At 42.6% G+C, this 17936-nt stretch overlaps 1 protein-coding gene across 2 annotated transcripts in view; it reads right to left on the minus strand.

Annotated features, from left to right (window-relative positions):
* Positions 1 to 1551: 1551 nt before the first annotated feature.
* The window catches only part of siah1 (siah E3 ubiquitin protein ligase 1), a 32398-nt gene continuing 16013 nt past the window's right edge, over positions 1552 to 17936 (minus strand). For both annotated transcript variants that reach the window (XM_063004692.1, XM_063004691.1), the window contains exons 2-3: positions 16261 to 16317; positions 1552 to 3642 (exon numbers count right to left, since the gene is read on the minus strand). In XM_063004692.1, coding sequence (XP_062860762.1) covers positions 2789 to 3642; positions 16261 to 16270 — 864 coding nt within the window. In that variant the 5' untranslated portion in view covers positions 16271 to 16317 and the 3' untranslated portion in view covers positions 1552 to 2788. The remainder of the gene's footprint in view (positions 3643 to 16260; positions 16318 to 17936) is intronic.

Here is a 17936-nt window from a genome sequence, read left to right on the forward strand (position 1 = left end):
TGATAAGACGCATTTTTAGCAGTTATAAAAACTAGTAATCAAATAGTTGCTGGTTCAAGCCCCACCACTGCCAGGCTGTCAGTGTTGGTCCCTTGAGCAAGGCCCTTAACCCTCAGTTGCTTAGACAGTACACCGACCAGCCATAACATTAAAACCACCTCCTTGTTTCTACATTCGCTGTCCATTTTATCAGCTCCACTTACCATATAGAAGCACTTTGTAGTTCTACAATTACTGACTGTAGTCCATCTGTTTCTCTGCATGAGGTGTGTTGTGCTGGTACGCGTGGATAAGACACAGCAGCACCGTCACTGCTGGACTGAGAATAGTCCACCACCCAAAAACATCCAGCCAACAGCGCCCCGTGGGCAGCATCCTGTGACCACTGATGAAGGTCTAGAAGATGACCAACTCAAACAGCAGCAATAGATGAGCGATCGTCTCTGACTTTACATCTACAAGGTGGACCAACTAGGAGTCCTTACCCCTCAGTGGCTTAGTTAGCATACTGTCACAGTACTGTTATGCCAAGTTCACACTAAACGACTTTCCAAATCGTCAGGTCGCTGTACAGTTCACACTACACAACTGGATCTCTTGTAATCAGGAGTCTTTCAAGTCGGTGTGGCTTTCACACTACACGATCTATCACCAACTGGAATCGCAGGCGAGCTTCTCTGGTCTCCCAGACTACGTTTTGTCATGAAAACAAATGTGAGTGATGAGGGGTTTAATGATACCAACAATAAGCGAGTGATCAAAGTTTGTGTGCTGATGTGCAGCGTAAAAGCAAGTAGGAAAAATAAATGGCTACGCGACCAGCAGGGATTGTTTGTTCTATAGTGAGTTGGAGGTTAATAAATATATATTTTTTTTCAATGCAACGTTGGTGTTATGTTTTGTAGAGAACGATAAGGTCAGAAATACTGTAAAACTTGAGCTATTGCCACTGTCCCACCTTTTTACAACTCCTCCCCTGCGTTTCCGCTCACCTTGTATCTTGCGTTCTCATTGGCTGTTCGACATCCTCACTCATTGCCAGTCGGCCGACTAATATCCAGATATCGAGTGTGCTAGATATTCATCTCGGTGAGCCGTTCGGATTGTTTGTTTGTTTGATTAGGATTTTACCGTCATGTTTTACACACTTTGCTTACATTCATGACAGGAATGGTAGTTACTCGTTACCGGAGCACCTGGTGTAAACCCACGCAGACACGGGGAGAACATACAAACTCCACACAGAAAAGACCCGGACTGCCCCACCTGGGGATCGAACCCTGGGCCTTCTTGGTGTGAGGTGACGGTGCTACCCACTTAGCCACCCCCCGCTCAGATTGAGTTGTTGAGCAGTTCACACATAGCGATCGAGAGCCGGGTTTCGATCGCCGCGAGAAAGCCAAATTGCTCCCGAGCTGGCAAATCTAGCGCCAACCAATCAAAAATTTGTGTAGTGTGAACTAGGCATTAGTCGCTTTGGATAAAAGCGTCTGCTAAAACGCTGAAAATGTCAAATTTAAATAATAATAATAAAAAAAATACGAAAAATAATTATGAAAAAGATAGATTTATTTAATGGCAAAATAGAACAAAACAAACATTAAAACTAAATAAAAACAGATCAGGACGAGCAACAGTACAACATATCCACAGAGATGTTTGGCGTTTGTTTTACCCAATCCTCACAAAAACAGAAAGACGCACAAACAACAAAAATCTGTACTTACAAAAAGAACAAAAGACGAGTCTTCTGAACAACAACACTATATACAAACACTGAAGATTAGCCACAATGTTACACCAGCCTTTTCATTCCTTTTTAGGTCGTAACAAAATGATAACAATAAATCGATAACGACGGTAAAAAATCGCCCCCGTTCGTAGTCCGATATACAGGATTTGAAGAGATCATAATTTCCAGGCTGACACGATGCATCATACGCCCCCTGCAAAGAGTCATGCATCTTGTAGTTTTTAGCAGTTTTGATTAAAAGGACTTACCATTCATAACAGGCTGCTGTTAAAGCACCTGGTCAGAAGTCACAAGTTCGTCTGTTGGGAAAGAAGCTGAACATTTCAGGAGGAGAGTGGCTTTTAAGGACAAACCAGATGTGCTTCTTACAAAACCCATCGCACAGAGAAAAAACCTGGGACGAACACTGCACGTACAGTGAGGAATCTCTAATGAAATCCGGACGCATCAAGCCTCAGCCAGTGGTCATGCAAGCATCTTCAGTATCCTTCCAAAGAGAAAGGGAGGGAGGGGGGGGGGACGAAAACAAACCAAAAAAACGGGCTGAATGAAAACTAAAAAATTAGTGTTTTGGTTGAACTAAAAATGCAAAGTCAGGAGAGGATTAACGGGGTGTTAACGACAATATCTAGGGACAATTGATCATTTAACCGTTTGTAGAGCCCACCCCAAAACCCAGACGTGCTATCCTACTGCGCCATCCTTCACCCATCTTTTTAAACAATGCTGCAAGTGCGAAGAGTCCGCTTCACAAGACTCCTTACCATCTTGAAGGGCGATGTTGCCTTCAAAAGAGCTAGAATACATTAGTTTAATTATTTAACTTATTAGAATATGGTAGCATAAAATCGAAAACCAGGGGCGGGAGGTCCAGTTGCTGGCTGTGCCAAGCTTTGATAAATGCCAGTTCTATCGTGTACTCGGAACGTTCAGCAGCGAGAGGCTCTTTCAGTCGGATCACCCCTCCCCAACGGTTCTGAAATGTTGAGTGTATGCTTATGCTTTTGTAGATGTGAGTGTATGTGTGGTCAGTCCTCAGCACATGGATATAGTGACGTTAATGCCTAGGTTTCCGTTCTCGGCGAACAGCTGGGCGATGGAGGTGTCGAACACCAGACAGTCACTGTTCATGATGGCCGTGGCGATGCCCTCGTGGATCGACCGTGGCGTGGCCTCCCAGGTGAGGCGCCGCCGGTGGCCGTTCAATTCGAGCCTGTAGGCGAAGTTTTCCGCCTGTTTGCGCGTGCCGATGAGCTGCACGATGGCGAAGAACTGCTGGTGGCCGTCGTACTTCTCCTGCTTCTCCAGCACCAGCATGAAGTGGAAGCCGAAGCAGGACTGCATCATGACCCAGTCCACGGCACCCGGGAGGTTGATGTCCGTGGCCAGAAAGACAATGTCCTCGCCCTGCAGCGTCGTGATGGACTTGTGCTGGTGCAAGAGATGCGGCATGACGGCGTCCAGGGAGCCCTGCCACTTGCACGAGGCGCCCGGGCACGGGCACGAGTACGGCCGGAACTCGCACAGCTCCTCGTGCTCGGCCTTGTCTGTGTGCGGCAGGGTCACCTCGCAGCCCGACGAAGCGTACTTGCACGGAAACAGAACCGAGTTGGCTACTTTCTCCATGGCCAGGTTGCGGATGGAGCCCAGGGGGCCGCGGCACGTCGGGCAGCACGTCAGCTTGGGCCGGCAGTTGCTGCACACCAGGTGACCGCTCTGGCACTGAAGAATGGGTGGCAGCACGTAGTCGAAGCATACCGGGCATTCGAACAGACTGGCGAGGTCACTGTTGGAGGCGGTGGTGCCCGTCAGCGGCTGCGACACACGCTGAGAGGGGGCGCACTTGGAGGTTCCTGTGGGCAGCGCGGTGGCAGTCTGGCGACTCATTTCTGATAAACAGGAGGGAAAAACAAGAACATGTAGAGTTACACGCTAACATAATGCAGGACAAGACAAATAGACCTTAAACATATAGACAACGGTTCATTGTCATCAACTGCTTTTTAGGGTTGGTCAAGGTCAGGGGGGTTTGGTTCCTCCAGGAAACATTGGGCACAAGGCAGGAACATCCGAGACAGAGTGCCAATCAATCTCTGGGCTTTGGTCGCCCTCCCAGACACATTGGCCAGCCAATAGCACAGCTGAGATTCAAACCCTGAGCTCAGCACCACCCGAGCGCCTATGTCAAACACTCATGGACAATTCTGTATCTCCAATTCACCTCACTTGCATGTTTTCGGACTGTAGGGGGGGAAACTGGAAACCCACGCAGACACGGGGAGAACATGCAAACTCCACACACAAAGGACCCGGACAACTCCACCTGGGAATCGAACCCAGGACCTTCTTGCTGTGAGGCGAGAAGCCGTGCCGTCCATCATCTTGTCTTAAACATTTGTACACGGATAAGAAACAACTGTCTATTTCATAAAGCTTATTACAGTGCATTATGGGAACAGTAGTTCCCTTGAGTAAGACACAGGTCTGTTTTCCATTCAACAACTAGGTAATTACTCGGTTATATTTAGCAGAAATGTCCCAGCCTTGCATCATGCAGTGTTAATTTACCGGGTTGCACCCTTTTACGCATGAAGGTACGTAATAAATTGGATAAAAATAACATCATTGTTTATGAGCTGCGTCTTTTCCACTGTTTTGGACTCAGTGGTCCCTCAAATGATTCTGCAATATGGAACTAATTTAATATAAATAAATTCTTCTCATAATGCAGCCTCCCCACCCCCAAACAAGGACAGCAGTCAGTCACATGCCCCCTTCAGAAAGCACTAAGTCACCGACCGCTTCTTTTCACCTGCCAAAGGCGTGCGATCACAGAGCAGCTAATCTCGTACGCAGAGGCTCGCACTACCATCCGCGACTGACCATCCAGAGGCTTGGTTTGTGATTGAAGCAGAACTGAGGAACCCCTGCATGATCGTTTCCCTTCTCTACACACACGAAGCTAATCATGTCGATAGACCACTGTGCCACAGAGTATCTTTTCAACAGTTTCTTCTAGACATGGACCGATCGGGGTTTTTGGCTCCGATTCCGATCTCCTTTCAGGGACATCGGCCGATAGCCGATTCCGATCGGGGGGGGGGGGGGGGGGCGTTTAGCAGTAAATAAACTTAAAAAGAGCCTCACAGTAAAGATAAACCGGAGCAGCGTGCACGTGTGTGTGTTTGTGCCTTTAGAAGAGACGCTTTGTTCACAGTATCGCTATAAGTGATTCATTGATTCATGAGTTGATTCGTTTTTATGTGAAGCGTAAGTTTCTCTTCTCAGTTATCTCTCCGTGTTTACTGTTATTAATTAAATGTCGTGGTTTTAAATAAACACCAGCTACTACAGAACATTCTGTGTGACTCTTACATTAAAAAGCTTAATTAAACTGCTATTACCACAGATCTGTAACCGAGTCAGACTCGTTCCGTCTAAGAAGCTAAAAGTTTTCTAAAAGTTCAGCAGATGATCCTGAACTAACGAATTTGGTAATGAATAAACTTTTGCCTCGGATTGGCTCTGTAACGTCTTCTGTTCTCATCTACATCACAAGTAAGAACCGCTTACGATTTACCAAAGTGAACCAGGAGTTTATATAACGTGCTGATAGAATCGACTCAGATGTGACCGGGTTGAATTATCTTTTTAAAGTAAATATTACAATCAGCAAAATTACATCGTAAGAGCTTTCACGATGGTTTCTGTACGATGGTTGATGAATGGTGATGTGATGGTTGGCGCTTCGTAGCTCAAAGTCTGGATCAATCCACTGAGCTGTTAACTTAACGTGGTCTTTATATATCACACGATCGGATCGGCTACTTTTAGGAAATATCGCCGATCGCCGATTTTGATTAAAAATCGGCCGATACCGATTCGTAGCCGATCGATCGTCCCATCTCTAGTTTCTTCCCCTCCAAATCCTAAATATGTACATTTTATTACATTTGACATGTCTGAGAAGTTCATGTCATAACAGTTCTTTCACCGATAATAAAATGATGTAAAAGATAAAAGGTGAATCTAATAATGTGGACAGTAAATGTATATATGGTGTGAATTAACCCTTTTGTTCTGGAAGGGGAAAGACTGGGCTTATTCACAAATACTGTATACATGTTTATTTATTTATTTAATAGGATTTTAACAACATGTTTTACACACTTTGGTTACATTCATGACAGGACAGGTAGTTACTGGTTACACAAGATTCACCAGTTCAAGTCTTTAAATGTCAAACACAGTCAATTCACCTCACTTGCACATCTTTGGACTGTGGGAGGAAACCGCAGCTCCCTGAGGAAACCCACACAGACACGGGGAGAACATTAAAATCCCCACAGAAAGGACCCAGACCGCTCCACCTGGGAATCGAACCCAAGACTTTCTTGCTGTGATGCGACAGTGCTACTGAGGTATACATGTACTGTGTGTGTACTGTAGCTTTGAATGATCAGTCCTAATTCAGAGCAGAGCTATACATACGATATATGGCCAACATTAGGGCAGTGGTAGCTCAGTGGTTAAGATACTGGACTAGAGATCAGAAGGCTGCTGATTCAAGCCCCACCACTGCCACTGTTGGGCCCCTGAGCAATTGAATAAAGGTGTCTGCTAAATGCCACAAAAGTAAATGTTGCTGGTTCAAGACCCACCACTGCCAGGTTGCCACTGTTGGGCCCCTAAGCAAGGCCCTTAACCCTAATTGCTTGAATTGTATAGTCACAATTGTAAGTCACTTTGGCTAAATGCCGCAAATGTAAATGTATGCAGACACCCCATCTAGTTTTTCAGTTTTTCACTCACACTCATTGCTAACAGCTGTACAAAATCAATTAAAAAAATATACACCAAATTTTATGCCAACAACTTTGCGACAACAGCTTGGGCAAGGCCCTTTCCTGTCCTAGTATGACTGTGGAACAGCTTTGGGATAACCTGGAACGTCAACAGCAGGCTAAACCTTTTCACCCAACAGCAGTGCCTAGGCTCACAAATGCCCTTCTCACTACACTACACTACACTACACAAACTGTAAAAAAAATGGCTCCAAGCGCCCAGGTGGCGCAGCGGGATATTCCGCTAGCACACCAGCACTGAGTTTCTGAACTCCTCGGTTCGAAACTCGGCTGGGCGCCATTCGGCGGGCATAATTGACAGTGCCTGCAGCAGATACTAATTGGCTGGGTCTTCATACGCTGTGTAAGGACCCTGATTGGCGGAAGAGACGCCCGTGCAGAATGCAGGGGCGAGAAGAGGAGGGCTGTACGCGTGTCGAAAGAGGCGTGTACAGCGGCGTGCTCTCCTTGGATGCAATCTGGTATCTTTCAGCAGCCGAAGACAAATTGAGTGTGCAAAATCGGGGGGAAAATTGTTTTTTTTAAAAGGCTCCAAAATCTAGTCGAAAACCTTCCCAGAACTCGGTTATGGGGGTAAGCGCATGATTCTGAAATCCGATCTCCAACAAGCTCATAGTTTGATGTTTAATGTTCGTTATTTACCGGGAGAGCAGCACCGAGCCACGAACTGTAATTAGTCCTGCAGTGACAGTGAACAGTGCTCCCAGATACTGCACTGATAAAACCAGACCCAGGCCTCCGGGAAGTGCTCGGGGGCGTCTATTTTTGGCCTGGGCGCAATTTCCACACTTTTCTAAACGGCAGACAGAGTGCGCTGGATCAGGCAGCTGCCAGGGCGCATGTCTGCTGAAGCCATGTTGCTATGACGACGGGCTGTGGAGAGGCGAGTGTGTGGATTGGAGGCTGAGATCACAGCTGGATTATTCTCTGCTGCATGACAGAGGCAGGATGTGATCCAGTCCTCATACTGGCCTCCTTCATTTAATCTACCTGAATATACATAGAGCACAGCGTTCAAAATATGAAATAATTCAGAAACTCTATTTTTATTTGCCTAAAAATACTAATTAAATTCCCCACGGTGGCATTAAATTGATCAGGAATTATAGTTAATATACACTGATCAGCTATAACATTAAAACCACCTCCTTGTTTCTACACTCACTGTCCATTTGATCAGCTCCACTTACCATATAGGAGCACTTTGTAGTTCTACAATTACTGACTGTAGTCCATCTGTTTCTCCACATACTTTTTTAGCCTGCTTTCACCCTGTTCTTCAATGGTCAGGATCATTCTCAGCACTGCAGTGACACTGACATGGTGGTGGTGTGTTAGTGTGTGTTGTGCTGGTATGAGTGGAGTTTTAAATACCGTGTCCACTCACTGTCCACTCTATTAGACACTCCTACCTAGTTGGTCCACCTTGTAGATGTAAAGTCAGAGACGATCGCTCATCTATTGCTGCTGTTTGAGTTGGTCATCTTCTAGACCTTCATCTGTGGTCACAGGACGCTGTTGGCTGGATATTTTTGGTTGGTGGACTATTCTCAGTCCAGCAGTGACAGTGAGGTGATTAAAAACTCCATCAGAATTGCTGTGTCAGATCCACTCATACCAGCACAACACACACTAACACACCACCACCACGTCAGTGTCACTGCAGTGCTGAGAATGATCCACCACCTAAATAATACCTGCTCTGTAGTGAACCTGGGAGAGTCCTGACCATCAAAGAACAGGATGAAAGGGGGCTAACAAAGTATGTAGAGAAACAGATAGATTACAGTCAGTAATTGTAGAACTACAAAGTGCTTCTATATGGTAAGTGGAGCTGATAAAATGGACAATGTGTGTAAAAACAAGGAGGTGGTTTTAATGTTATGGCTGATCGGTGTATTAGCAATGTCATAACTTACTATTATTTGAATACAGTTGTTTCATTTACTTCATTATTTCCATTTTCATTGACCGCTTTATCCTGGTCAGGGTCATGGCAGGCCCTGTTCCCCTGGAATCACAGGCAATGCAGCAGCACACACCGGACAGGACGCCAATAACCACGTCTCTATGTAGATGCTCATCGATTGCTGGGGACTCGAACCCTGACCCCAGTGGTAGTAGGTTAGGGCAATCTACCCGAGCGGCCCCCACTTTATAACATTATACTATGTCAAATAATCGACTATTTGAGGCAATAACCATGGCATTAAATATGTTTAGGGGGTGTCTTGCTTGGATTGAATGGATTTCAGGTGTGCGAACAATAACAAAGGCCTCTCACATGTCTGGAATTTAAGCATGATTAATTTTAGGTTAAGTTAGAAACCAGTCTTACTGGGATGCTAAAGTAACGGTCGGTGAAAATAAGGCTTTGCAGTCTTTAACTGAGTCAGTCATTAGCAGATAATGCCAATTTAATGACATCTTGATAATTAAATGTATCAATTTCTATTAAAAACAAGATCTTTTTCGTGGGAGAGTATTTTCTTGTTCTACCCACTATTATCCAAAGCAAAAAATCAGACAGAATACAGTTAGAATGAGGAACCAGCTCATACGGAGTGAAGGAGGGGGAGGCGGGGTGGATAGCTAGCTGTGTGTGCACGTAGATGGCTCACAGACTGCTTGTAAACACATCTGCTGTGATAAAGCCTTGTGTATTTATATCCCTTTACTGAGCTGTTCTCATGCAACAGCCCTAGCCAAAATTAGCACGGAGCACAAGAGGCCTTCAGCCAGCCTTAAACATACGACCACAAGTGTGGTTAGGCTGTATGTGCTGGTAATTCATTTTTGCTGGGTCCTATATGTGAAAGGAGCACTTTCTAGTTCTACAACTACTGACTGTTGTCCATCTATTTCTCTACATACCTTTTTAGCCTGCTTTCACCCTGTTCTTCAATGATCAGGACCCCCACAGAGGTGGTGGATGATTCTCAGCACTGCAGTGACGCTGACACGGTGGTGGTGTGTTGTGCTGGTACGAGTGGATCAGACACAGCAGCGCTGCTGGAGATTTTAAACACCTCACTGTCACTGCTGGACTGAGAATAGTCCACCAATCAAAAATATCCAGCCAACAGCTCCCTGTAGGCAGCGTCCTGTGACCACTGATGAAGGTCTAGAAGATGACCAACTCAAACAGCAGCAATAGATGAGCGATCGTCTCTGACTTTACATCTACAAGGTGGACCAACTAGGAGGGAGTGTCTAATAGTGTGGACAGTGAGTGGACACGGTATTTAAAAACTCCAGCAGAATTGCTGTGTCTGATCCACTCATACCAGCACAACACGCACTAACACACCACCACCATGTCAGTGTCACTGCAGTGCTGAGAATGATCCACCACCTAAATAATACCTGCTCTGTAGTGGTCCTGTGGGGGTCCTGACCATTGAAGAACAGCATGAAAGAGGGCTAACAAAGCATGCACAGAAACAAATGGACTACAGTCAGTAATTGTAGATCTACAAAGTGCTTCTAGATGGTAAGTGAAGCTGATAAAATGGACAATGTGTGTGGAAACAAGGAGGTGGTTTTAATGTTATGGCTGATCGGTGTATACATGTGTAGAGAACCCTAGAGCAGACAGGGTTAAGCAGAGCTTGGATTTGAACCGTCAATCTTCCGATTGATAACCGAAAGCTCTACCCACTAGGCTACCACTGTCCTGAAGATGGATAGCAAACCAGTCTCTGTATGTTGCATTACTTATTGTTATTGTTGGAAAGTGTGCACAAACTCTAGGTGTAATAATACATTTAATGACGTGCTAAAAAATATAATTTTGTTAGTTTGTTAAGGACATTGTGTCCTGTGTGTTTTTGACACGCCGAGAGCTGGATCGAGAAGTGCTGAACGGAGCTGAGTGTGCACTGTTTAATTACACCAACACTCAAGAGTGTCTGCTTCTCAAGCACCGTCACACTGACTGATATAATACAGCAGCCAGAGAAATCGCCTTTAGATACACTTTATCTTTAGATCCAGTTACCATTCAGGGAACAGGGGTGGAAATGTACCCATCTGCAGCTACTTTGGAGTTCAGCTCAAAAAGAGGCAGAGCAGACTGTAAGAGCTAAGATCTTTTAACATCAGCAGGCCCCTTTTGTGCACCTTCTATCAGTCTGTGGATGCTCTGCAAGAAAAAAAACAACAACTGGACATTTGCTCTTAGTCCCCGCTTCAATATTCTAAGCATCAGCTTTGTTTATTATTTTTTTGGGCTAGGCGCTCAGGTGGCACAGTGGTAAATTACGCTAGCCCACATGGTGTCAATCCCTAGCCGAGCCGTCATGATTGGCTATGCCTAGGAAGGGGGTTGGGGTGGTGTGTCAAGGCCCTGAACTGGATTGGCATCATGTCCAGGGTGTGTTACTGCATTACGCCAAGTATTTCCAAGGAAACAGGACCAACCGTGACTGAAAATGATGACGTCGGGTTTTGACATACACCAATCAGCCATAACATTAAAACCACCTCCACTTACGATGTAGAAGCACTTACTTAGCAATTACTAACTGTAGTCCATCTATTTCACCCTTTCATGCTGTTCTTCAATGGTCAGGACTCTCCCAGGACCACTACAGAGCAGGTTTTATTTAGGTGGTGGGTCATTCTCAGAACTGCAGTGATACTGACATGATGGTGGTGTGTTAGTGTGTGTTGTGCTGGTATGAGTGGATCAGACACAGCAGCGCTGCTGGAGTTCTAAAACACCTCACTGTCACTGCTGGACTGAGAATAGTCCACCAACCAAAAATATCCAGCCAACAGCACGCCGTGGGCAGCGTCCTGTGACCACTGATGAAGGTCTAGAAGATGACCGATAGAGCAGTAGATGAGCGATCGTCTCTGACTTTACATCTACAAGGTGGACCAACTAGGTAGGAGTGGACAGTGAGTGGACACGGTATTTAAAAACTCCAGCTGTGTCTGATCCACTCATACCAGCACAACACACACTAACACACCACCACCATGTCAGTGTCACTGCAGCGCTGAGAATCATCCACCACCTAAATAATACCTGCTCTGTGGTGGTCCTGGCCATTGAAGAACAGGGTGAAAGCAGAATTTTAAAAGGATGTACAGTCAGTAATTGTAAAACTACAAAGTGCTCCTATATGGTAAGTGGAGCTGATAAAATGGACAATGAGTGTAGAAACAATGAGGTGGTTTTAATATTATGGCTGATCAGTGTATATACAAACAAGCTGTGGCACCTAAACACATGGTCATTTTTCCATCTGTGGTACAATTTTCCACGTCTGAATAACATTCTAAAATGCTATACTGGATTTTAAAAGCGTTTACAAAAATCGCTGCATATGTTCTTCAATGGCGCAGTAATAATAAAGCTAATCTGCTAAAGAAAACAAAAAAATCTAGCTGTGTAAAATCTAATACAGAACGATCCAGAAGACCTGTCACATGCCTCATTCCAGGAAAAAAGCTAAATTGCTGTGTGAGTGGAAAGTCTGAAGTTCATCACATTATACAGGAAACCCTGTATCCCTGGAGGAAGCCGCTTCAGCAGCCCTAGTAAAAGCCTTTACGCTAATGCCAGATAAAGAAAAAGACTATAGGCTATACTGTCTTGGCTGCTAATTGTAAAACATTTGCTATACCAGTGTGACTAATAAAACTTCAAATATTTATTTATTTTAGGGAAGGCTATAATGTGCGAAATAGGGCTGCAACTATCGATTATTTTTGTAATCGAGGATTCTATCGATTATTCCAGCGATTAATCGAGTAATCGAATAAGAAATACTTTTGCTGTAATGACGAGCAAAAATAAATACATATAAGATTACGTCTCTTAAAACAAACTGCACATTTTATTCCTTGCATACAGAACAGTTTAAAGAGAACACTTTGAAATGCACAAACATTAAAAATAAAACATTTTTTTTTACGCCACTTTCTACACTTAATTGTGTTATTTATGGCATGATAGGTGTTATGTTTAAATTAGGGCTGTCAAACGATTAAAAATTTTAATCGCGATTAATCTCAGAATTTCATATAGTTAATCGCGATTAATCGCATTAAATAAAATCTGTGTAAATGTTATAGAAAACAAGGTTTTTTAAGTGAAATGTGAAAAGTGGACGTTTCTACACGAAGTGAGTGTGTTTTGACCCTTTTGGGGCTTCCATAGTTCATGGACTAGCGTGCTTGACTCCGGTATTCAGTGCCGTAACAGATTAAGTTAATGAAGTGTTTTGCTCGACAACTTGTGAATATAGCGTGTATTTATTTCTTTATTATGCAAGTGCATCCCTACGACGCTCAGTTATATTATTTTAACAAACCGCAAATGAACAACGGTGGCAAGTCCGACATTAAAACGTTGGTTCTACCAGTCAAGTCTCAACATGAACTAGAATTTGCGTTAACGGCACTATTTTTTTTAATCGCGTTAAATTGAGATTGCGTTAATGCGTTATTATCGCGTTAACTTCGACAGCCCTAGTTTAAATCTTTTTTTTTTTTTTTTTTTTTGTTCTCATTTTTGTTAGTTTAATATTTTTCTTTTGTTTTCTTGGTTTAGGGCTTCTTTAACAGTTCCAGGTATGTGTAGTTGTTGTCTCTCTCTGGTGTATTTAGGGGATTCAATTAAGGTGTGTTTTATTGTAAGTTGTGTTTGACAGCTTTCACATGTTGGGGGGATTGTCTCCTTTTATTAGGTATTGATGGGTGATTTTTGTATGACCTATTCTGCATCTTGTGTATATAACCTGATCCTCTCGTCTTCCTTGGTGAGTTCTTGGATTGTTGTGTATATCAAAAATAAAACATTAAAATTACTTGTAAAATGTATACAGGCAACCTAAAACTAAGGCATAAATAATAATAAACATTTACATTTTTGGCATTTAGCAGTTTGTTTGTTTGTTTGGGTTTATTGCCATATTAGCAACACATTGGCTATTTTATGGCATAGACATTTTTTTTAGATCCTTACTATTAGAAATGTATTAAAAACATGTGAAAATAAATATAGCTCAGATAATTTGTTTAAAATTTAGACTTTCTAAAAAGTTAAGAATTTTAGATGGAGAAATCTTCTCGAACAGTTCTTTTATGTTCTCAACCCTGTAAAAATGGTCTCTGATGGCTGAAACTGTAGGACATTCTAATAAAATGTGTTTGATTGTTTGGGGTGTACCACAGAATTGACAGGTAGGTGGCATTTAGCAGACGCTTTCATCCAAAGTGACTTACAGTTGTGACAGTATACAATCTAAGCAACTGAGGGTTAAGGGCCTTGCTCAAGGGCCCAACAGCTGCAACCTGGCAGAGGTGAGGCTTGAACCGGCAACCTTCTGATTACTAGTCCAGTACCTTAACCACTAGGCTACAACTGCCCTATTGTTTACATAAACAGTAATACGTAAACATTGCCTCTAATTTGAGCAACCTTCAGAACTAAGTTTCAGCTACAGCTCACGCAGAACATAAGCTTTAATATTTTGTTGGGAGGTTTTGTGGCATTTGTAGGAGGTTCTGTCAGGATTGTATCTCCTAGATGAGGTACATTTGGTGTTTGTGTGTGTGTACTAGGGCTGGGCGATTTTCACGATTAATTCGGTTAATTCGAATGAACGTTTTCACCCGATGTTAGAATGTGACAATCGCGATTGTTTACATACTTTATATTTTAATTAAAATACCAACATGTCACGAAGCAGAAACTGACCAGACGCTCACGGAATATAAATCAGGGAAAGTTTAATATAAAAAGGGCGAAAACAGTGTCCAAAACCAGCGAAAACCAAAACAGTAAACGGAAGACAACAAGGATTATACACGGTAACGGTTAGATTCAGTAATAAGGAGCGCAAACACGATCTGCAAAACGAGACACAAACAGAAGAGTTTAATTAAGATTCACTGAATCAAACACCGCTGAACTGAATCAAAATACGGAGCCGATGAGCGCGATCAGGCTGGAAAGTAACGAATTACATTTACTCGCGTTACTGTAATTGAGTCGTTTTTGTGTACTTGTACTTTTTAAAGTAGATTTTACAGCCTGTAATTTTACTTTTACTTAAGTAAGTTTTGTACTAAGAATTGTAATTCGCTACATTTTAAATCACATCCGTTACTGAGTAAAAAAATCGCGTCTGGGAAACTGCTGCAGTGAATTCTGTGATGGGGAGTCGGATCTTTTGTCTCGGTTCCTTTTAAAGAGCCGTATGTATGTAACGACTCCCAAATGCGCGAATCAATTTTGGCTTAAAGGGCCGTTCAATAGAATCGAATCATTCTACGACACATAATAGTGGTTAATACAGTATGAAAGTTTTATGGGACTAAAATGACACATTACACATCCTTAAATGTTTAAAATGTTGTATCCACCCCCCAAATCACAAGAGGACAAAATTAAAGCTGAGCTGAGTGATCACTTGATGCCCCCCCATGTAGATACTGATACAGACTCACTCAGTGGTGGAAACAGCACAGTACAGGCTCGTGTTCCTTTTAAGAAACCTGTAAAGAACTTTTTGTAGTTTTTTTCCTAATGTAAGGAGGTTCTGCTGAACATTATTTAAAATTAAAGTTGTTTGTGAGCTATTCTTAGATATAGATAGATAAGGATATAGATAATTTAGATCTATTTTGTTTTAATTATTGTGATATCGTTATTGTTATAAAGTTTGAGTCCCTTAAAAGGATAATTATAGGTGGTGCTGTTACTATTTTTGCACTTCTGCAGCCTTTAATTACAATGCAAAAAAAGAAATTTGAGTCTTATTTTAATTGCATTATACAAGAACAAAAAAAATCGAAATCGTAATCGACAATCGGCTATAATTTTAAAATAATCGAGATTTTTTTTTTTTTTTTTGCAAAATCGCCCAGCCCTAGTGTGTACATGTGTGTTTGCCTTCAAAAGCCTCCAAAAAAAGCCTGTGGTGGTTGCAAAGAAGAAAAGTCAGCGTATCAACAAGACGCTCTGATGGCGTGGATGTTGTACTGAGTTTTCGTTTATTCCAGCTTAAAATGATCTCGAACTTTCTGTGGTTTTCTCTGTTCAGTCTCCTCTGTTCGCCCCTCGATATTTTCTCGGTCTCCCTATTTTGCAGTCCGCGCTATCAAGAAGATTTTTTTGTAGTTTTTTGTAGTTCTCCCATACATGTAACCTAAATGATGCTCAGTTCAGGTCATGTGACACACAGTGGCTTTGCCTGTATCTTTCCACTGCAGTTACACACTGAGAATAAAAAAAAAAGCATTCCATGGACCTGGCTTGTAACCAGCTCACAGGGACAGTAGGCAAAAGGACGTAACCCACAAGGGAGAGCTACTGGCACTGAGGTAAACTGTGATTTAAAGTCTTTAATCTCTTTACTTTTGTGCCTTTAACTAAGTGATTTTTTACTGAAACTGTATTGCACACTACTATGGTTAAACTTCGTTAACTGATCCACAGGACCGTAGGGGGTGATTTGTTCCGATCACAGATTGTCCGTGTCCCGTTACACCACTTGTATATACCCAGCACTTGGATACAGTGATCTCTAGGGGTGTTCACATAACACCACCCTTACTAAACTGCACCTGCTAAATGCCATAAATGTTCCTAAGTTAGTAAAACAGATAAAACCGAGAACTTGCCTTCGTCCATATGATTCCCCAGTAAGGCTAGCTCTTTCTCTTGAAATGTGTGGACCTCTGGAAAGAAAAAAAAGACACAAATTAACACAAATGAAAAAAGAAAAGAAACTCACCTTAAGGTCGACTGCATGGCCTACAGGCTGAGGTGCTGTTAAGCAAGTTACCCTTCTATTCAACGAGACTGGCTTTACCTGAAAGTTGAAACCAGATTTTCATCAACGTTCAGCGCAAGGACTTGCACAGACAAGTAAATGTAACGTTTCAACAAAACTGAGCTGAAATTTGTTGAAGATAAAGTAGTCAAAGTCAAAAAACTTTTTAAAAAGCTTTCAGCTGTTTTTTCTGAAGTTCCAATCCAGTATCTAGAATTGGACTTTTAACCACTAATTAGGCAACGTCATTCTCTGACTTCTTTTGGTCATATAGGTCATTTAAATTTATTTGCAAAAGCAGACATGATTTGAATACAAGAAAAAAGGAGATGCTGATACCTCACACTTTAGCAGCATAGGGGAATGACGTAAATTCAGACTCAGCTAAAATCTGAGTGTGCTGAATCAGTTGCATCAGTGTATAATACTAGACAATCACTTATGTGAATCTTTAATGAACCAAAAAAACAACTGCGGCTTTAAATCAACAACAGGGATTCGATTAGGATTCTATTAGGTGTGGCTGGTAAACCAGTTGCATGTGGCAATTATATTAAACTCAAGGCCGCTCAGGTGGCGCAGTGGTAAAAACACACGCTGGAACCAGAGCTGGAATCTCGAATACATCGTATCGAATCTCAGCTCTGCCTGCCGGCTAGGGTGAGCTGCCACATGAACAACGATTGGCCTGTTGTTTAGATATGGGTGGGACTAAGCCGGATAGGGTCTCTCTCTCTCATAACTAATGCAGTTACGACCTCTGCTGACTGATTGATGGTGCCTGCACAGAGATGAGAAAAGAGTGCTCTCAGGGTGTGTCTCTCTGAGCCGCACCGCGCTCGTCAAAGTGTAGGCGATAATATGGATACGGCATGCTGCCCACATGTCGGAGGGGGCGTGGGTTAGCTTCGTTCTCCTCAATCGGAGCAGGAGAGGAAGCATGACGCAATCGGGCAATTGGACGCACTAAAAGGGAGAAAAAAGGGGAGAAAATGCATGAACACAATAAAAAAAAAAAGAACGAAATGATATTAAACTCAGCATGTGTGGATTTGTGTATGACGTAATTTGTCAACAAAAGTGATTCGGCTATTTTGCCCCATGCTCAAATATGAAGGTGGAATTCTGCTTAACTTGTTATACTAAGTAATGTTAATGGAAACAGCTTTAAGGTACAAGCTGGATCTTTATTTGCTTAGCATATTTAAATGTCATAAACTGCTTTCTGCTGGCATTACTGCCGCCACATTAAACTGTTTTGAATTTAATTAACCCTAAAACTGGGTAGATATGAAACTCAGAGGTGTGTTCAATATTTGAATGGATTGCTATAATTTTGTCAGTAGGGCTGGGCGGTATGACCAAAAATTTGTATCATGGTATTTTTTAAGATTCTGACGGTTTCACGGTATATCACGGTATGTTCTTTTTTTTTGTATGACTGGGACTATTTATATGTCTGTGGCTTTTTCTACTGTCATAAGTACATGGAATATAAAAAGTTTTAAAATTACTATGTATATA

This window comes from Trichomycterus rosablanca, chromosome 11 (assembly GCF_030014385.1).
Source record: "Trichomycterus rosablanca isolate fTriRos1 chromosome 11, fTriRos1.hap1, whole genome shotgun sequence".
Lineage (NCBI taxonomy): Eukaryota > Metazoa > Chordata > Actinopteri > Siluriformes > Trichomycteridae > Trichomycterus > Trichomycterus rosablanca.